The 21,887-nt window shown below is 42.3% G+C and overlaps 1 protein-coding gene across 3 annotated transcripts in view; it reads left to right on the top strand.

The window, feature by feature from the left end:
- LOC148148498 (uromodulin-like 1) overlaps nt 1-21,887 on the top strand; it is a 120,317-nt gene that overhangs the window by 95,734 nt on the left and 2,696 nt on the right. For all 3 annotated transcript variants that reach the window (XM_087992480.1, XM_087992479.1, XM_087992478.1), the window contains exons 26-28: nt 1,844-2,065; nt 5,667-5,826; nt 15,042-15,132. In XM_087992480.1, coding sequence (XP_087848606.1) covers nt 1,844-2,065; nt 5,667-5,826; nt 15,042-15,132 — 473 coding nt within the window. The remainder of the gene's footprint in view (nt 1-1,843; nt 2,066-5,666; nt 5,827-15,041; nt 15,133-21,887) is intronic.

The following is a 21,887-nucleotide window of genomic DNA, read 5'->3' as shown; positions in this document are numbered from 1 at the left end:
GGGGGATTGAGTTTAAGAGCTGTGAGGTTTTGCTGCAGCTCTATAAAATCCTGCTTGGACCATACTTGGAATATTGTGTCCAGTTCTGGTTACCTCATTATGGGAAGGATGTAGAAGCTTTAAAGAGGGTGCAGAGGAGATTTACCAGGATCCTGCCTGGACTGAAGGGCTTGTCTTATGAACAGAGGTTGAGTGAGCACAGGCTTTTCACATTGGAGACGAGAAGGAAGAGAGGTGACTTCATAGAGGTGTACAAGGTAATGAGAGGCATAGATAGAGTAAATAGCCAGAGACTTTTCCCCAGGGCAGAAATGGCGGTAGCAATGGGTCATAATTTTAAGGTGATTGGAGGAAGGTATGGGGAGATGTCATGGATAGGTTCTTTACACAGAGAGTGGTGGGTGCATGGAATGCACTGGCAGAGGTGATGGTAAAGTCAGAGACATTAGGGACATTTAAGCAACTACTGGACAAGCACTTAGATGGCAGTAAATTGAGGGGTGTGTAGGTTAGGTTGTTTTAGATTAAGATAAATGCTCGGCACAACATTGTGGGCTGAAGGGCCTGCACTATGCTGTACTGTTCTATGTTCTAACTCCCTCCACTTAGAATGCTGGTATGAGGCCAATAGACTTATGCACCCAACTTGTGCTCATCTGTGCAAACAGATCCTGCAGCATTTCTAATCAAAATCATGCCATAAATATTTCCAGCTGTTTTTCATCAGTACTCCACCCAGGATTCTATCATTCAAAGTGCTTAAAATGTCTAACCTATGAAAAAATATCTAATAGTGTAAATGAACGTACTCATCATTCGAGAGCACTTCTCTGGCATACATAAAACAAGTCAGACCAGTCTGTGTAAATCGCAAGTTCTACTAGTTTACGCTTCTGGATCTTCCCACTGCAAATTACACCCATCTCGTCCATGGTGGTGCTGATCCTTCAGACTTCATTCCTTCTACATGCTGGGCTCCTCCACACCTAACCTCCTCTTCCTTCAATGACTCATTGAACATATTCATAAATAGTCTCTACTTTGATCATTAATTCTGTTCATGCATTCTGCAGCTTCGCTATCATCTGTGTTAAAAAAAATCTACCTCCTGTCCTTTCTCCTATGAAAGATCACATTAAAGAAACAATGTTAGAGATCCAAACACAAAGTAGTAATCTCTTCCAGTTGATCTTTTATCATTGGCACCTCATTCCAAATCCTTCAGCCTCTAGAACACTGCTTCCTGAACGTCTTCTAACTGTGACCCTAGTTACAGACCTTGAAAATTGTTGTGACTGTGAACCCTGTCCAGTAAGATCCGTTGGGGTATTGGGTGAGTGTAGAAGTGAGTAGTGAGTAGAGAAGGTGCTGGGAGGGGTGGGGAAGGGACCTGTGAGAGTAGGAGGTGAGACCTGTCAAAGTGAGATGAGACCAGAGTCAGTGTTGGGAAAGGGGGAAATCTGTGAGTGTGGAGGTATGAGTTAGAATGGGGTTGGAGTTAGAGTGTACTTTGTTGGGAGGCCCATTGAGGTTTTTGCTGTCTCAAAGCTTGTGGTCCACCTGTGGTTTTGATTTTGGGATACCCTGCTCTAAAAACTGTCTCTATCTACCATGTCACATTGACTCAGAATTTTAAATATCCCAGTCATAGCATTTGTCAAAGATCTTCCTGAATAAAGGCTGAGTTTGCCTTTTGATATTTCAAACTGGTGCCTGTTGCTTTATTGAGTCTATGAACTTTGTATCTGTACCTCTGTAAAGTATGACATTTACTGATAAAGTTTCAACTTATTTAGTTGGATTCCAAATCCTAAGTCAATTATTTTGTTCCAACAATGAACAGAACCAGCCAAGAAGGAGTCGGAGATTATATGGCCAGCATTGAGACAATCAGCAGAAACCGTACATTAACAGAAGATGCTCGTTTAGCACCTGGAGATGAAGTGTCCATTCAAGTCTCAATTGAAACATCAGATAGCAGAGCCAAGCTGATCGTTGCAGAGTGCTGGGCAACACCAAGCAACAATTCAACCAGCCTGACTTCATACCCTGTAATCAAAACCGGGTAAGGGATGAACGACCAAGGTGTATGAAGGGAAAGGAGATGTGTCAGTTGGGAGCTCAAATTCCTTCATAAGGTCTTACTTTCCACATGAAAAATGAAGGCATTCCCCATGCAAACTGTGGGTTTCGCTGATATTCTTTCCGATGTTTGAACTGTTGATGCACTAATGTGTAATTTTTTTTTCTTCCTGAAGTTTCCTCCTCTTATTGTCTCTTCCTCACCTCTTCAACCTTCTCTGGCCTGAAGGCATTGTTGTTCATTAGGCACAGTTGAATGGGGAAAGAGATGCTTCCAGATCTTTGCTTATGTGGTCATATTCACATGTTGTTGATTTTAAGGGGTATGTGATTACAATTACTTGATATAGATGTCAACGAGTTTTGAGAAGATTTGTAGCTCAGGTTGAGGTTCTGATTTGATTAGATTCCCTACAGTGTGGAAACGGGCTCTTCGGCCCAACAAGTCCACACCGACCCTCCGAAGAGCAACCTATCCAGACCCATTTGGCTCTGCCTAATGCATTTAACGCTATGGGCAATTTAGCATGGCCAATTCACCCAACCTGCACATTTTTGGACTGTGGGAGGAAACCGGAGCACCTGGAGGAAACCACGCAGACACAGGGAGAATGTGAAAACACCACACAGATAGTTGCCCGAGACTGGAATCGAACCCAGGTCCCTGGAGCTGTGAGGCTGCAGTGCTAACCACTGAGCCACTGTGCCACTCGCTGAGCTGGGAGGTTCGTTTTCAGACATTTTGTTACCATACAGATAACATCTTCAGTGAGTCTCCGGATGAAGCACTGGTGGTATCGTCCACTTTTTAGTTATGTGTTTAGGTTTTCTTGGGTTGGTGACATCATTTCAGAGACACGCACAAGAATTCCTAATAAGCATGCCACTCCTACCAGGACTCTATCAACAAACATCCCATTTACCATCCCCTGAGAACAAGAACAGGAAATGGCATCACCACTGGAAATGGCATCACCACAGGAAATGGCATCACCAACCCAAGGAAACCTAAACACATAAATAAAAAGTGGGTCATACCACCAGTACTTCATCCAGAGGCTCACTGATGATGTGACCTAGTATGGTAATGAAACATCTGAAAATGAACCTTCCAGCTCAGCAAGCAAACCTGCATTCAGAACTTGATATATAGTCAACAATTTATAATGATTTCCTGATAGTTTACTGAGAAGCAGCAGTTTAGATATATGACCCGTGACAGATGAGAATACTTTCTCAATCTCTCACGTGTCCCAGTGGTCCTGTCCCTTTTTGTAGAGGAATCTGGCTGCCTTCAATGGTCTCAATGCCAACAGACTTTGTTCTTCCATTGGGCTGATAGAGAGAAACTCTTGGTCTTGCCCCTGGGAGATAGTGTGGCTCATTTCCCTGGATCTCCTTGTCCCTTCCTCCCATTCCTGACCCGATTTATATACCTTATTTTGGAGCAAGCCATCAATACTGGGCCAATGACCTGTCTAGCTCCTCTTGGCCTATGACCATGGGACAGCTACTCATGAATCAATGACCATTATTCTCTTGCCCGCTTTCATCAATGAATTAATTTACCATCCTTTCTAAAAATGAAACCCTGTTTTAAAAAAAACACGCTCATTATCGGGTGCATTTGGCAGCAAAACAATTGTTCGACACCAGTTCAATGGGCATCGTGATCTCTATGTTTCTCATAATTCTTCTTTCTTGTTTTCAAATACCAGAATTTTGGAAATTTGAGTCCTGTTGTTGTAGCAAATGAATTAAATCTCGTGCTACACAATAAATACAAGAAAAGAATTAGTTTTTAAGAGGCATTAGTGGGTTTACAAGAATGATTTCAGGGGTTATCAAGATAAATTATCCAATGAGGCCTGTTTTCTCTCGAATTTAGGAAGTTAACGGGTGAGCTGAACAGTTGTCAAGATATTGACAGCAAAAGACAGGATATATAAAGATAAACTACTTCGACTGGCTGGGGATTCTTGGGGGTATAGACTGAGAATAGGGCCAGACTATTCAGGAAAGATGTTAGAAAGCACTTCGACACACAAAGGTAAGAGGTACAGTTAGTAAGTTTGCAGATGACACCAAAATTGGAGGTGTAGTGGACAGCGAAGAGGGTTACCTCAGATTACAACAGGATCTGGACCAGATGGGCCAATGGGCTGAGAAGTGGCAGATGGAGTTTAATTCAGATAAAGGCGTGGGACTGCATTTTGGGAAAGCAAATCTTAGCAGGACTTATACACTTAATGGAAAGGTCCGAGGGAGTGTTGCTGAACAAAGAGAACTTAGATTAAGGTTCATAGCTCCTTGAAAGTGGAGTCGCAGGTAGATAGGATAGTGAAGAAGGCGTTTGGTATGCTTTCCTTTATTGGTCAGAGTATTGAGTACAGGAGTTGGGAGGTCATGTTGTTGCTGTACAGGACATTGGTTAGGCCACTGTTGGAATATTGTGTGCAATTCTGGTCTCCTTCCTATCGGAAAGATGTTGTGAAACTTGAAAGGGTTCAGAAAAGATTTACAAGGATGTTGCCAGGATTGGAGGATTTGAGCTATAGGGAGAGGCTGAACAGGCTGGGGCTGTTTTCCCTGGCGCGTTGGAGGCTGAAGGGTGACCTTATAGAGGTTTACAAAATTATGAGGGGCATGGATAGGATAAATAGACAAAGTCTTTTCCCTGGGGTGGGGGAGTCCAGAACTAGAGGGCATAGGTTTAGGGTGAGAAGGGAAAGATATAAAAGAGACCTAAGGGGCAACCTTTTCACACAGAGGGTATAGAATGAGCTGCCAGAGGATGTGGTGGAGGCTGGTACAATTGCAACATTTAAAAGGCATTTGGATGGGTATATGAATAGGAAGGGTTTGGAGGGATACGGGCCGGGTGCTGGCAGTTGGGACGAGATTGGGTTGGGATATCTGGTTGGCATGGATGGGTTGGACCGAAGGGTCTGTTTCCATGCTGTACATCTCTATGACTCTATGACTCTAAAGGGTGTTAGACATTTGGAACTCTCTTCAACAAATGGCAGTGGATGCCAGATTAATGTTACATCTGGGATAGATACATGTTTGAGCAAAGGTATTGAGGGATATGGAGGCCAAAGGCAGATACATGGAGTTAGGACACAGATCAACCATGATCTCAATGAATGAGGGAACAGGCTGCAGGAGTGAATGACCTACTCCTGTTCCTATGACTGCAATATCCAACCATGTTTGGGTATAGTGTTCCGTCATGAAGAGAATATCAGAGATCAGTCAGATTCCCTTACTCACCACATGCCTCATTGTTCAGCAGGAAACACAGTGACAGGTAGTTGGGAGTGGTGAGGGTTTATGTCTTTTCTCGTTGGTCCAGTTTTTACTGCCTGAGGGTATTACTCCAGCATAGATCAGAGTCTGTACTCCTGACTTGCCTGATGAGATCCCAGTTCCTACCTTTTTAGTATTGCTGAACTTGTGCCTGTGAATGTACAAATGAACTTATGTTAATAAACTATACATTGATGAGATGCATTGGAGCCATTCTTATTTTAGACATCCTAACTGCTGAACACTTAACAAGTTCTGTTTCTGTTTTATAGATGCCCAGTTCTAGAATCACAGACAAGCATATCTGAAAATGGAAACTCCACAAGTGCAAATTTTACTGTGAAAGTGTTTTCATTCATTAACCTGCCTTTCGTATACATACACTGCCAGGCTTGGGTCTGCTTGGAAGTTAAAACAGCTTCATGCCAACCGGTATGTCTAACAGCCAGACTCGAGAACACGGGTGCTAAATATTCTTTGTCATATTTATATTAATTTTATATCCTGTAAGCCAAGCCTGTGTGAGTAGAATAAAAGCCACTGAGGGAATTCACATAACCCATGATCCCCCCTCTTCCAAGTGAGTTCACAATCAGATTGTTTGAAATTGAGATGTGATTTGGAACTTTATAGACTGAGCTCACCTACTCTGAGCTTGCTACAGCATCAATCCCACGTCTACTATTTCTGAGATCACCGATTTGCAATCTAAAAGCTAGAGATTTCTTCCTTTGGTTAAGGTATCAAAAGAAAGTATTTGGAGGTTCTGCTGGCTTCCTATCTTTTGAAATCATATCCGTGGTGTTAGACTTGGCTTGGTAACATTTGTCTTTCCAAATTGGCATATTTTAGGTTCAAGTCCCATTCTGGAAATTTGAACACCCCAGTGCAGTACCGAGGGAGAACTGCAGTATCAGATAGGTTGCTATTTGAATGAAATGTTAAATTGAAGCTCTGTCTGTCATCTCGGTGAGATATGAGTGATCCCAGGTTGCAGGAGACGGAGGAATTTTCCTGTCTTAGGTTCAGAAATACCCTTCAGCCCATCAAGCTGTTCTGCTGTTCAATTCAGTCATGGCTGTTTATCTTTCTCAATGCCATTTTCCTGTGCTATTTAAATTTCCCTTGGAAAGGAAACCATTACTAACCCTTCGATAATATCACTAAAGCACTGTCTAGTTAATTATTTCATAACAGCTTGTGGGACATTAGGACCTGAAAATTGGTTGCTATACAATCGTTTTGTTTTATTTGTCCCCCAGACCAAGAGATGCAAGAGCAGAAGTTGGCCATTCAGCCCATTCAGTCTGCTATGCTATTAAATGAGATCCTCAACTCCACATTCCTTCCATTTCCTTACTGATTAAAAATTTGTCTCTCTCATCCTTGAATATACTTAACGGCCCACACTTATTAGCTCTCTGCGGTAAAGATGCACTATCTTCTGAGAAAAAGAATTCCTCCTCATCTCTGTCTTAAATGGGTGACTGCTTACTCTGAGATTATACCCTTTGGTCTAACCCTCTCCTATTAGTAGTAAAAGCCAGACCACATGGTGCATCAGTGGCTAGCACTGCCACTTCACAGTGCTAGGGACCTGGGTTCAATCCCTGCCTCAGGCAACTGTCTGTGTGGAGTTTGCATGATTTCCTTTGGGTGCTCTGGTTTCCTCCCATAGTCCAAAAATGTGCAGATTATGTGGATCGGCCATGCTAAATTACCTATGGTGTCCAGGGATGTGTGGGTTAGCCATGGGAAATACTGGAGGGGAGTCTGGGTGGGATGCTCTTCAGTGTGAACTTGGGCTGAATGGCCTGTTTCTACACTGTAGGGATTCTATGATTCCAATAAACCTCTCCACATTGATCCTGTCAAGTTCATTGAGAATCAAATTTCAATAAAGTTTCCTTTCAATTTTCTAAACTCCAATGAATATATGCCCAACCTACTTAATCTCTCCTCAAGAAAAGTCCCTCCATTTTGGGATTTACAAGATGAGTCAGACCTGTATGTGTCACTCACCAGTTTTACTGGATTATTCTGTGGTTAGACGAATGTAGAATAACCAAAGTGTATCAATGTGGCGAGGGAGTGGGAAGCTGACTTGTTTGTTTTCAGTATTAGTTTAACTTCATCTCCCTGAGAGTGCACTAATGGGTCACAGTGATGCAAATTGTGGTGAATTGACTACTTTCCTTGATACTGAGGAGCAGGGTGGCACAATGAGTGAGCACAGACATGCCCAACATGTGCCCAGCATGAATGTGGTCTGCCAAGGCTGTGAAGCCTTGTCCAAAAGACACAGACCAACAGGCACAGAAGTGGGTATGAAAATTACTGTCAAGCTGCTTGACAAATCACAGGATCTTTGTCCCGCACTTGCCACTGATTGGCTCATCCAGCGACTACAAAAGAGAAACAGCTTGTTCTTGGGCAAGCAGCAAAAAACGAGAAAGTGAGTGGCTTTTATATAGTTTCCACAGTGCCTATTCTCTCTCCGCCTGTGGTAATACTCTTGACTGAACAGTTCATAGTCTTCCGAGGAGTGAAAGATAGCAGTGAAAGGGGACCATTTGAGGGAATGGTGGTAGGAGCAGTGAGCAGGTGTCTGGTCACTTGGGCAAGCGAGTGTGACGCAAAGTAAAAGTACATCACAAAGTCCTCTGCGTGAAAATCTTCAAGCATTCCTTGACCATGGCAGGGTAAGTGAGTGCGAGAGTCTTTGAGTGTGCAAGGATGAATGAGACAGAAAGAGAGTGGGCGTGAGAGAGAGAGAGAGAGAGAGAGAATAAGTGTGTGAGAGAGAGTAAGAGAGAATGTGTGACATAGTGAGAAGGAGAGAATGTGAATGCGAGAGAGAATGAAAGTGTGTGAGAAGGAGTGAGGATGAGATTGCATGTGAGAGGATGAGATTGTGCGAGAGAGAATGGGACTGCAAAAGACAGAATGACAGTGTGAAGGAGAGGGAATGCAAGGGAGAGATTTTGACAATGCAGGAAAGGGAGAATGAGACTGTGAGAGGAAATGACACCATGAGAGAATGGGTACAAATGAGCATACATGAGAGGGAGAGAAAAGGAGAAGGAGTGCATGCTGGGGATGGAGGGATTGGAAATGTTTAAGAGAGTAAAATTAAGGATAGGCGGAAGGGATTGGACAGTGAATTTGTGTGCGTATGGAGGGGATTAGTCCGAGAGTGTAAGCGTGAGTGGGAGATAGAGAAGTGTACATTTGAGATGGAGAATATACTGAACCCTGTAGATTAGATTACTTACAGTGTGGAAACAGGCCCTTCGGCCCAACAAGTCCACACTGCCCCGCCGAAGCGCAACCCACCCATACCCCTACATCTACCCCTTACCTAACACTACAGGCAATTTAGCATGGCCAATTCACCTGACCTGCACATCTTTGGACTGTGGGAGGAAACCGGAGCACCCAGAAGAAACCCACACAGACACGGGGAGAACGTGCAAACTCCACACAGTCAGTCGCCTGAGGCGGGAATTGAACCCGGGTCTCTGGCGCTGTGAGGCAGCAGTGCTAACCACTGTGCCACCGTGCCGCCTGTAGTTTGAGACCCATTCTCTCTTCCTCCTTGCACTGACCCCTAAGTGGAAATATAATTGAAAAGAGTCCCACTCACTGATATAAGAAGGCTGTCCAACCCCGGGTTAGAACATATCTTTTAAAAGTTTGTTGCAGAAAGAGCAATGTCATTGTAGTTCAGTGCAGCCCACAGCACAACTGACCTTACTATGACATGGACGTGTCTAGGTATTGAAATGAATGCGTGGGTTGGGTGTTAGTGCTGAAGTTTGGAACAGGTTGCACTGCATGTCAAACAGGATCAAACTGCAAAATAAATTGTGATCAACATGTGCATACTTGACCTGGCAGATGGTGCTGGATCTAAATGCCTGGAGAGAATTTATTTGTTATACTAATATATTTTATAACACATTCTAAATAAACAAGTTTGAAATTCAGAAACAAAAGCAGAAATTGCTGGAAAAGCTCAGCAAGTCTGGCAGCGTCCGTGGAGAGAAATCAATGTTAATGTTTCAGAACTGTTCTGAGGAAGGGTCATTCAAGCTGAAACATTAACTCTGATTACTCTTCACAGATGCTGCCAGACTTGCTGAGCTTTTCCAGCCATTTCTGTTTTTGCATTGGTTTACAGCCTGCGCAATTCTTTTGGTTTTTATTAAGTTTGAAATTCAGCTCTACTTGTCACTTTACATTATTTTGAAATGGTGACACGAGGTATCGTCACATTGACATTTGTTGGCACCGCTACATTGCTTTTTCAAAATTAACACTCAGAGCTCACAGATCAACAGCGGACCCAATCCTCTCATTTATGGCTGTATTATGACTGAAATAGGCACAAGACACTGCTCCTTTGTCCCACTACTCAGTGGGTTGCAACATAAACCAGTGGTATTTTCTCAAGTTCTGATATGCTTTCTCCATGTTGGATCCAGAATTAAAGGACCCATCAACTTTAATATTCACAGAATTATTGACTTTTTATAAAACAAGATATTTTCAATGAAGATGCAAAATTAGCTAATACATGGAATTGCTAACATGGAAACATTGCTTACCCATCTATTAATCCAAAATATACGCAGATACATTTCAGATAAGGGAGAAATAGGTTTCTCTCCACAGAGGTTCATTTAAAGAAAGGGAAAACATGCTTTGGCCAAAGGTGGCTATTTTTGAGAGCAAAAAGGTTACAGTATGGAATGCTCTGAATTCGATTAATCCAGTGTGTGGCCAAATCAGTAAATACACACAGTTGTACCTTAGTGACACAGCTTACTCAAGTAAGTAATGTTTAGAAGTCTGTTTTCAGTCACCTTTCAATCATGTTTCATCCTGATCTCACAGTAAAATTCTTTCAAAAGTAGGAGACATGAGCTAAGCAACTTGTTCCATAGCAGGCTTTCCTCCACTGAAAAATACAAGCACAAATTCTGAGCTGACAAACTCCATACAAAACGAACATCCACAAAACGTTGTCATAAAACAGCTCGCCATTTTCCCGTAAGTGATTTCAAGCAGCTAAGACCAGCAATTTGTCTGGAATCAGGTGGCTTCCAAGAAATAAAAGTTCCATCATCTTTTCGCTGATCTTACAAAAAACAATCTTGGCATCTTCGCAAGCCTTCAACTTCAAGTCCACAAATAATATTGAAAATGATGAGTGTTTGTAATAGTGGCAATAAGAGATGTGCCGCACATCGCACTGACTATTACCCTCCAGTCTATCGATCATGTTAGTAGTAATTGACTGTCAAGACACTGTGGGTATTGAGGCGCCTGTTATTTCTTCGTTCCCTGAGAACATGCACAATTTCATTATTATGCAAATCTTTCAAGAATAGCAGTATTTAAAGTAAGGTTGTACCCTGGTTTCAACTCTCCTTGGCATGTCCTCACTATGCTGCTATTGTATGGCTTTGAGAGCCTAAATGAGTTTATTTATTTGCATAAAAGACCAGATAACAAGCTGTTAAACTTGACAAGATAGTGTGTTGAGATCAAAGTATGAAACACCGTAGTCTGTGAGTTGATGTTTGATGATGTTGTTGTGTTGGAATCCTGTAGCTCACATCAGCCTCGAGAGCAGTTCACCTATTCCTGCAAGGAGTTGGACTGATAACCAGAGCTAAGTAAACAAAACTTATGGGCCACGGTGTAGAGGTACAATCTTCCATCAGCATTGATGACCTTACCCGAAAGGTGGTTGTCAGTTCCACGTGCAATTATGATCAACAATTACTGATAAGCTGGTCTAGTCAGCACCATGGTTGCCAAAACTGCAGCTGCCATCTCAAAGATGAGAGGCTGAGTGATTTTTTTTGTTTATTCATTTGGAAAGTGGGCATCGCTGGCTGGACCAACATTTATTGCCCTGAGAAAATGTTGGTGAGCTGCCTTCTTGAACAGCTGCTGCCCATGTTCTGTAGGTAGACCCACAATACCCAGAGGGAGGGAATTTCAGGATTTTGATCCAGTGACACTGAAGGAATAGCAACATATTTCTAAGTCAGGAAGGTGAGTGGCTTGAAGAGGAACGTGAAGATGGTGGTGTTCCCATGTATCTGCTGCCTTTAGCCTTCGAGGTGGAAGTGGCATGGGTTTGGAAGGTGCTGTCTAAGGATCTTTAGTGAATTTCTGCAGTGCATCTTGTAGATAGAACACACTGCTGCTACTGAGCATTGGTGGTGGAGGGAGTGGGTGCTGGTGGATGTGGTGCCAATCAAGTGGGCTGCTTTGCCCTGGATGATGTCAAGCTTTTTGAGTGTTGTTGGAGCTGCACTTATTCAGAGATGTCCTGGAGCTGAGATATCTGATCTCCAATAACCTCGGCCTTCTTTCTATGAGCCAGGTATGACTCCAACTAGCGCAGAGTTTGCCTCTGCTGCTCATTGATTCCTGTTTGGCTAGGGCTCCTTGATGCCACACTCAGTCTTTATGTTAAGGGCTGTCACCCTCAGCTCACCTCTGGAAATCAGCTCTTTTGTCAATGTTTGAGCCAAGGCTGTAATGAGGTCACGAGCTGATTGGCACTGTTGGAACCCCAACTGGGCGTCACTGAGCAGATTATTGCAGAACAGGTGCTGCTTGATAGCACTGTTAATGACACCTTCCATCACTTTCCTGATGATTGAGAGTAGGCAGATGGCACTGAAATTGGCCAGGTTGGATTTGTCCTGCTTTTTGAGATCTTTCAGAAGGAGACTGCATCCATTTCAGGCTATTCTCTCACGCAACCCTCTGCAAAGAGACAGTATTTGCCCTCTCAATATCAACAAGGAAGTCCTCACTGAAATTTGCTACGTGTTTCTGATTGAAAATTGCATTCCCTTTGACTGTGAAGGTGACCAAGGCCATGATCATTCGTGTGTTGGGGTCGTTCTGTATCTCCTGAAGCATGGCCACCAATTCACATGGAGACCTGCGCTACTCTGAGTTGTGATACTCAGAGTCAGAACCAGTTGTATGGTAACTTCCAGCAGCTGGAATGCACCTTCCCTTTCAGAGGTGTGGGCTCGGTCTGTGTAGTTCAGGCTAGTTAGCAGTTTGAACGCTTTCTGTAATTTTGCACACTCTGCTGAGCTTTGGCAACACCCAACAATGTAGTTGGCACTTATTATATATCAATAGCAGCATAAAGCCACCATCTCCTTCAGAAACAACATGTGTGAAATAGCATCATGCTGCAATATAGATTTTGTTTTTCGAGGCAGTTGAACTTTACCACTACAGATTGTAAATTGTGCATACAATGCTCCTGCTGAGGAGAAACAGAAATTGCTTTATTGCCATGTTTGCAATGAAAAGGACAATTTTGAGTGAACAACAGAGAAATAAAAAGTGCTTTATCTTTCCTTTACCCTTTACATCGCTCTGTTCCGTCTCTGGGTTCACTTAGAGCGGAGAATTTGTCTACAAAATTAACAAGGAATTTAATGACACTCACTGCTGATTGATATGTAATTGGCCAGTGCCTTAATGGGAGGTGATGATCTAGTTATGTTATTGTTCCCTTATTAATCCAAAGACCCAGGAAATGTTCAGGTGACCCAGGCTCAACACCTGTTATAGCTGATGGTGAAAATCTGCCATTAAGTCTAATGATGGACATAAAACCATTGCCAATTGCCAGGAAATGCCATCTGGTTTACTAATGTCCTTGAATAAAGGAAACTGCATCCTTACCTGGCTGACATGTGACTCCAGACCGCAGCAATGTGGTTGACTCTTAACTGCCCTCTGTTCAATGAGCGATAAATACTGGCCTAACCAGTGATGCTCACCTCCTGTGAATGAAAGCAAAAACCTCACAATGAGACCAAGATACCCATTTTAGAATATGATTTCGAGACTCCGGTGTTGGACTGGGGTGTACAAAATCACACAACACCAAGTTACAGTCCAACAGGTTTATTTGAAGCACTAGCTTTCGGAGCGCTGCTCCTTCATCAGGTGATTGTGGAGTATAAGAGTGTAAGGCCCAGAATTTATAGCAAAAGTTTGCAGTTTGATGTAACTGAAATTATGTATTGAAAAAGACCTGGGTTGTTTGTTAAGTCTTTCATCTTTTTAGAATGACCAGGTTGGTTTCAGTTCTTCCATATGTAAATCACAAAATGTTTTTTAAGAGTTACATTCTCAAGTGAACTTTAACAATTGGTGTCATGTCGGCCCAGATAAGGTATTGAAGGTGTTAGCTCGCTGTGTGAGGCTGTGTGTGCCACAATGGTCAGACTGATTCTAATCTAAAAAACGGATTTACAGAATAGTACATGGATTCATGCAGTTTTTAAGCAAAGTAAAATGTAATTCTGCAAGTGTAAATTCATCCCACAAACTTATATGTGTATGTGTGCATGTGTGTGTGTGTGTGTGTGGGGAGGGGGAGGTAGGGGATGGTTACTTTGCTCAAAAACTGCATGAATCCATGTAAGATCCTGTAAATGCATTTTTTAGATTAGAACCAGTCTGACCATTGTGGCACAGACAGCCTCACAGGAGCTAACGCGTTCAATACCTTATCTGGGCCGACATGACACCAATTGTTAAAGTTCACTTGAGAATGTAACTTTTAAAAAAAGCTTTGCGATTTACATATGGAAGAACTGAAACCACCATGGTCATTCTAAAAGATGAAAGCCTTAACAAACAATCCAAGTCTTTTTCAATACATAATTTCAGTTACATCACACTGTAAACTTTTGCTATAAATTTTGAGTCTTACAATCTTATTCTCCACAATCACCTATTGAAGGAGCAGTGCTCGAAAGCTAGTGCTTCCAAATAAACCTGTTGGACTATAACCTGGTGTTGTGTGATTTTTAACATTTTAGGACATATGTATATCCATAAGTACTTGTGCACCAAATACCACTCATCCATCACCCTATCATCACCCACCTACTCTAGCTACTGTTGTGACATTTCTTGGATTTTAAAAAATTCTCATTATTGTTTTTACACACCTCCATGGCCTCCCACCTTCATATCTCCTCCAACCCTTGGAAATAGCCAATCTCCTCCAATTCTGACATCATGTCAGACCCTGACTTCCATCTGCTCACACTGCCTTTTGTCACCTCGGCCTGGATTCTGTCTTTTCTACCCCCTAGACCCCTGTAGCCGCTTCATCTCTCTCTCCTCCTGTGGAACACACCTCCAAACCTGAAATGAAAACAAAGGATGCCTGAAATGCCTAGCAGGTCAGGCTGTATCAGTGGAACAAAATTAATGTTTCAAGCCAACAAGCTTTCATCAATTTAACCTTTTGAGGAAGCTTTTAATCAAAATATGTAATATCCTCCTACATGGCATTGAGTCAAATACAACTTGAAAACACTCCTGTAAAGTGCTTGGGATGTTTTATCTAACAGTGTGACATAAATGTGGTTTGTTGCATAATTCCCACTGAAACCTGCCCTATGTCTGAAAAGAATGGCTGCGCAGCGATTTAATTCTGCAACCAACAATGCTGAATGATCCTATTGCTACATTTCACCTCTGAAATTTGTGAACATGAAAGTGGTTTGGGAAAGTGATTATCATTGCAGCTGCCTGGAGAATGATTCAGATTGTTCCATATCTTTCTTAAACAGTCATGCAGTGGCTCACGTCCAGTTGAAAGTGCTGAAATTGTTGCAAAAAGAACAGTATCACTTGGACCTCTATATCGCAAGAATAACAATGGTGAGTAAGGTTTGAACTTTCTTCTGGGTGTGGTGCTACACTGCCCTAAAAATATATTTCAACCAAAGCAACATGTATTGAGTGGAGAATGATAAATGTGTGGAAGCTGGAGGTTGGATTGTAGCAGCTTGTACAGGTTATTATATCTCAACAGGAACAAAATGACATTGATATACGGAAGATGAGAATCTTCTTGTTTATCAAGGAACAATGTACTCTAGTAAATTGCGAATATTTCCACCCAACCCTTCTCTTTGTCATTATCCTTAACACGGTGAGTGATTAAATTTACCATTGCAGGGTATTCCTGCAGTTTTACAGTTTGCAGATGAACCAGGTTTCTTTGAAATTCTGACACTGGCTGCTTGTACTCGTGTCACACTTCACTTAAGTTTCATTCTGCAAATGTGAGCACACACACACACACACACACACACACACACACACACACACACACACACACACACACACACACACACACACACACACACACACACACACACACACACACACACACACACACACACACACACACACACACACACACACACACACACACACATTTCCACTGAGAATCCTGGCGTGGCTCCTTAATTTGTTATGGTTCCAGATGGGATATCCTAAAATACTCCAAAACCAAAGATAGCAAAAACAATTTAACAGCCCAAGTGCAGCCATGACTAAACGAGGTAATGCTCATACTCTAGAGTCTTTCACAATCTCTTATTTCTTTTATGCATAGCAACACATCAGTCAGGCAAAACACAGGCTCATTCCTGCTTCCATAGCTATATTTGCCCAGAGCAGGTCATTAACCTGTCACTTGAGGTGGTAGCTGGAGGGAAGGATTGGTGACAAGGGTCTCTTGTTCTTACTGTCTGTCATCAACATGTCAGAAGGACTTACAGGTAGACATTTAATGTCATGTTTAAACACACTTTCCTTGGCCTGGAGTGAGATTCAAGCTAGAGCCTCTGGCTGTGAGACAGGGGAGGCATTGGCGTTGTAGCCATTGGATCGATATTGTCTTGGCACCTGGGTTTGACTCCTGTTATGGCAGATGATGGAATTTGTATTTAATAAAAATCTAGGATTAAATAGCTAATGCCCTTCAAAGAAGAGAAACTGCTGGCCTACACGTAACTCCAGAGTCACAACAATGTAGTTGACTCTTAACCAGCCTACTAAGTCACTTATCATGGAATCCCTACAATGCAGAAAAAGATCATTCGGCCCATCAATTCTGCACCAACTATCTGCAGAGCATCCCACTTAGACCTAGACCCTATCCCTCACTCCTGATGAAGGGCTTATGCCCGAAACATCGACTCTCCTGCTCCTCAGCTGCTTCCTGACCTGCTGTGCTTTTCCAGCACCACACTTTTTGAGCCCTATCCCTGTAAGCTCACATTTACCATGGCCAATCCTCCTAACCTGCACATCTTTGGACTGTGGGTGGAAACCGTAGCACCTGGAGGAAAGTCAAGCAGACATGAGGAGAATGTGCAAACTTCACTTCAATAGACAGTCACCCAAGACTGGAATTGAACCCAGGTTCCTTTGGCTGTGAGGCAGCAGTGTTTACCACTGAGCCACCATGTTGTCGCAAAGATAAAAAGATTCAAAAAATCAGATCACCTGTAGAGTTACTCACTGCAGAATTCCAGCTGCTTTTTGTAGCCACAGTATTAATATGGCTGATCCAGTTCAACTTCTGGTCAATGATAACTCCTCACAATGTTGATCGTGGGCATTAAATGATAGCAATTCCACATAATATCAAGCATTGATATCAAGATCCTCACTTGTTGTGTATGGTCATTATGTATTGATTTTGTGACATAAATGTTACAAAATCTGGAAATATATCTTCTGTTAGTTAATAAATTTGGAACAAAAGTGAGCTTCAGTAATGTGAATTATGAATCTATGACAATTCTGTAAAAATCCATCTGATACATGAATATATAAAGAACAAAATGTACCAACATTACCTGGTCTGGTACATGTGACTCCAGATCCCCAGCAAAGCATATGGTTTAATCTAAAATAGTTTTAAAAACATGCCAAATAGGTCAATTGACACCATGATATGTAGTAGTCTGTTGTGAAGAAGAGATCAGGAACTTGGAGATGGTAATGGACAGGTTGTGTATGGTGCAAATTTGGGAGAGGGAGTATAATGTGGGAAAATATAAAGCATTTCAATTTAATAGAAAGAATAAAGAGGTAGAGTATTATTTAAATGGAGAATGACTGCAGAACTTGAAGGTGCCAAGTGATTGAGGTGTAGAAGTGCATGAGTCTCTAAAACTTTTCTGCAGGTACAGCACTTAATGAAGAAGGCTCATATGATAATATAGGCGAAAGTGAAGACTGCAGATGCTGGAGATTAGATTCAAGATTAGAGTGATGCTGGAAAAACACAGCAGGTCAGGCAGCATCCGAAGAGCAGGAGAATCGACTTTTTGGGCAGGAGCCATTCCTGATGAAGTAGGGGACAATGTTTTAAAATTTGGAGGGGGACGGGTGGGGTCGTCTTTTGTGGATACAGGAGAAGAGAAGGGTTTTCTCTCAGAAGATTATGCGACTTTGGAAAACCCTGTGTCAGAAGGAAGTGGAGGGAGGGACCTTGGATATCTTTTGGAAGGAGGTGGATGCATTCTCATTAGGCAGGGAATGAAGGCTTATTGGGAGGAGATGGGAAAGTGGAATTTGAAACGCGAACAGATCGGACATCATTGAATGTTGATGTAGGCTTGAGAAATGCTTTACCTTTGTTACTATTTGATATGTTACCTCTTAGCTCAGAATCCTAGTACAGTAACCCTCATCCTCTTAAATGACAGCTTTGTGGCAGTAACTTTGTCACAGAGCCGAAGAGGGTTAAGTAAGTAACTTACCTTCACCTTCTCAAAGGCAAGATGGTTTTGAACATAAATCCCATAATGAATTGTATCTCTCCTATAACACCCAGATTTCATGGGTGAAGAGAATTTTCTGTTATAAATGGGTGTGTTGACTTCGAAGTCATTTTCAAATACTTCTAGACAATCTTATCAGTGATTTCCATCACGTTCATCATTTACATTTAGGCACAGTACAACCTGATGTGTAAAGACCTGATCAGAATGTTGTAACTCACCTTCTGAATCAGATGTTCGCAAAAAAACGAACCCAGGGAGAAGTTAACAGAGCTGTAACTTGCCATAAGGTATTTCACAATGTGTCTTTATTTCACGGTTAAGATACCATCAGCATCTTTCCCTGCCCTTTCTTTGGATAATCTAGATCTCTTTCTTATCGGCATGATTTGAACAATTAGTCCTGACACTGAGAACATCCTGTACCTTATTGCAAAACCTTTTAGAAACTTTTATATGCAGTTGGGGCGGCAATTTAACATCTCACCTGCAGAAATGCAGCAGCCCCTCAGGTACTGTGCTGTCCTGTCACTGTCAATTTAAGTGTGCAGTCACCTAAAGAGCCAATTCGAAAGCACAGTTCTGATACAACTTGTCCTCCAACTAAAAAGAAAATGCTTTCATCTGTCTCAGAGAAACATGCAATTAGAAGATAAGGATATATTTTCTGCAGCATCCTCAACCTTCAGAGCAACAGAACAGCACAGCACAGGAACAGGCCCTTCAGCCCATCATGTCCATGCTGAAATGTTGTCCCTTCACCTCCCTCTCTCCTTCAAAGTCATAATTAATATCCATCTCTTTGTCAACGTCTTTGATAGCTCTCATAGTTTCCTCTTTCTCTTGGTGTTCTTGATCCTACCTTAAATAAACCAATGAACGCAGATTAACCAAATTGACGCAAGTGGCAGCTCTTTGAAGGGAAGGTCCCTACTTATACAACCTAAGAAACCCATAAAACAAACTAATCCAAACTAAGCCAAAGTAACAATTGGTAGCCCCTTCCAGGAGCACATGAATCAGAGCAGAACGCCCAATGGCACTTCCTAATTCCATATACTTTTTATAAAATGGTGGTGAATAGATTGTTGTTTAGCAGGGAAATTAAAGATCGTTTGACTTACAGGAGGATGTGGAATTCACAGAACTATTACAGTGCAGGAGGCCATTTGGTCCACTGTGCTTGCGCCAGTGCTATTATAAGACCATAAGACGTGGCAGCAGAAATTAAATCATTCAGCCTAGAAATCTGCTCCATCATTCAATCATGGCTGATAAGTTTCTCAACTCCATTCTCCCGCTTTCTTCCTGTAATCCTTGATCCTCTTGATACTCAAGAACCTATCCATCTCAGTCTGAAATATACTCAGTGACCTGGCCTCCACAGCCTTCTGTGGCAATAAATTCCATAGATTCACCACTCTGACTGAAGAAGTTTCACCTTATCTCCATTGTGAAAGGTCTTCACTTTACTCGAAGGCTGTGCCCTCGGGTCCGAGTATCTTCTACCAATGGAAACATCTGCCCAACATCCACTCTGTCCAGGCCATTCAGTATTCAGTATTTCAATTAGATCCCACCTCATTCTTCTAAACTACATCGAGTATAGATCCAGAGTCTTCAAATGTCCCCCATGTGTTAAGCTTTTCATTCCTGGGACCATTCACATGAACCTCTCTTTTAGATTAGATTGCTTACAGTGTGGAAACAGGCCCTTCGGCCCAACAAGTCCACACTGACCCTCCAAAGAGGAACCCACCAAAGAGGAACCCACCCAGACCCATTCCCCTCCATTTACCTCTTCACCTAACACTGTGGGCAATTTAGCATGGCCAATTCACCTAACGTGCACATCTTTGTACTGTGGGAGGAAACCGTAGCACCTGGAGGAAACCCACACAGACACGGGGAGAATGTGCAAACTCCATACAAACAGTTGCCTGAGGTGGGAATTGAACCCTGGTCTCTGGTGCTGTGAGGCAGCAGTGCTAGTCACCGTGCCACTGTGCTGCCCCACGCTGAACACTCTGCAGGGCTAGTACATCCTTCCTAAGACTTCGGGCCCAAAACTGAGCACAATACTCCAAATGTGGTCTGACCAGAGTCTTATAGAGCCTCAGAAGTACATGCCTACTTTTATATTCAAGTCCTCTCAAAATAAATGCCATCAATTGCATTTTTCATTTACATTTATGTGGTCTGCCTCTATTATCTAGCCCAATTTCCAATCAATTTGAGAAAAAATCAGGTCAGACATGATTTTATTGAATGGAGGAGCAGAACTGAGGGACAGAATGATCTACTTCTGTTCCTGTTTTCCGTTTTCATATAAACAAAAATGTGATTTAGTGAGGGCATAATGTGTTTCACCCCTATGACGACTATTAGCCACATGAGTCCTGTGGCCCCTTTCCAGATAGTTAGTTACAATGACTGTCTCCACAGACTACCACCTGGACCTATTAATGGCCACATTGGTCAGGCCCAGGAGCAGACCTATAGTGACCTCCATCTTGCCTGCCCTTTTTGCACTGACAGCCTAAAAATCAGATACATGGAATCAGAGAACTGAACTGAAGCCCTGTCAAACCAAACGAACACCTTTAAAGAAGTACTGTAACAAAAATCAGTGAAACATGTCACAGGAAACACATCAATTTCATTATGTGGGGTGATGACGCACCTCAGATCCTTCAGTGTCTACCAATTGTAAATGTCAAGCCTGAAGGGTGACCTTACAGAAGTTTATAAAATCATGAGGGGCATGGATAGGGTAAATAGCCAGGGTGCTTTTCCCGGGGTAGAAGAGGCCATGTGCGAGGGGATGCTCCAATTTCCTGCTCTGTCCTCATCTGGTGCTCTAGGAGTTTTAGCTTCTCTTTAATTACATCAACTGAATCAAACTACACAACATAATTTGGTGATATCTGTCAAAGAAGCACTACAGTGAAAGAAAATCTGGAAAAGTAACTCACACATTTCAATTGAAACTTAGCTTTGGGGGATGATGATAGATCTCAGCCCTGAGATTGCCCATCAGTCATGGCAGACCCCATAGCAGTGGGCACAGCATGCTCCCTCTCCAAGGACACCCAGGAGTGGACGTGACAGTGGTAGAGAGGCAGACAGTTGGGTACAATTGGACCCCTTTGTGTTAACCTTGTCTAGATCCATGACCAGGAGATTGCCGGCTGAATCTCTCATCCCTCTATGTACCAGGTGCCCAAAGATTGGGAGCATGGAGGCTGCAGTTTCTCTTTCTCTTTAAAAAAAATAATTTTACATTTAACCACCATCACAAACCACCACCCAATCACTCATTGTAGGTTCTCTTCGTACTGTTTATTTTAGACGCACCCATTTGACTAGTTACAAAAGAACAAAATACAAATGCCCACTAATGCAGCAACAATATATATAGAAAAAGGAAGGGTTGTAAAAGTGGCTTAAAAAGGCATTGCATTCTAGATAATGAACTTTTTTAAAAAATAACTTTCACCACTGACGTTATTAATCAGTCTGTTCACATGTGTTACGACACTGTCAACACATGGGACTTGAACCCAGGCCTAATAGGTAGGGACACTACCATTGCACCGAAAGTGCTCTTGAATCTTTATTTATACTGTGTTAAAAATAACGCATTGGCTTAACTAAAATCTAATCAGTGAGTTAATGCAAATTGATAACCTCATTGAAAGACAGTTTATTTTTATAAGTGCTCTAAGAACTTAATTAAGCAGTGCTCCTTCCCAATGTATCGCAACAATATTATAACCACATCATTGAGAATTTTTTTCTATCTAAAAATGCCACTCATATAGTTAAGTT

This window comes from Chiloscyllium plagiosum, unplaced genomic scaffold, assembly GCF_037043375.1.
Source record: "Chiloscyllium plagiosum isolate Xiang-an unplaced genomic scaffold, Cpla_swu_hap1 HiC_scaffold_12, whole genome shotgun sequence".
NCBI lineage: Eukaryota > Metazoa > Chordata > Chondrichthyes > Orectolobiformes > Hemiscylliidae > Chiloscyllium > Chiloscyllium plagiosum.
Note: the sequence above shows the minus strand (reverse complement) of the source record. Positions and strands in the feature narration are given on the sequence as shown.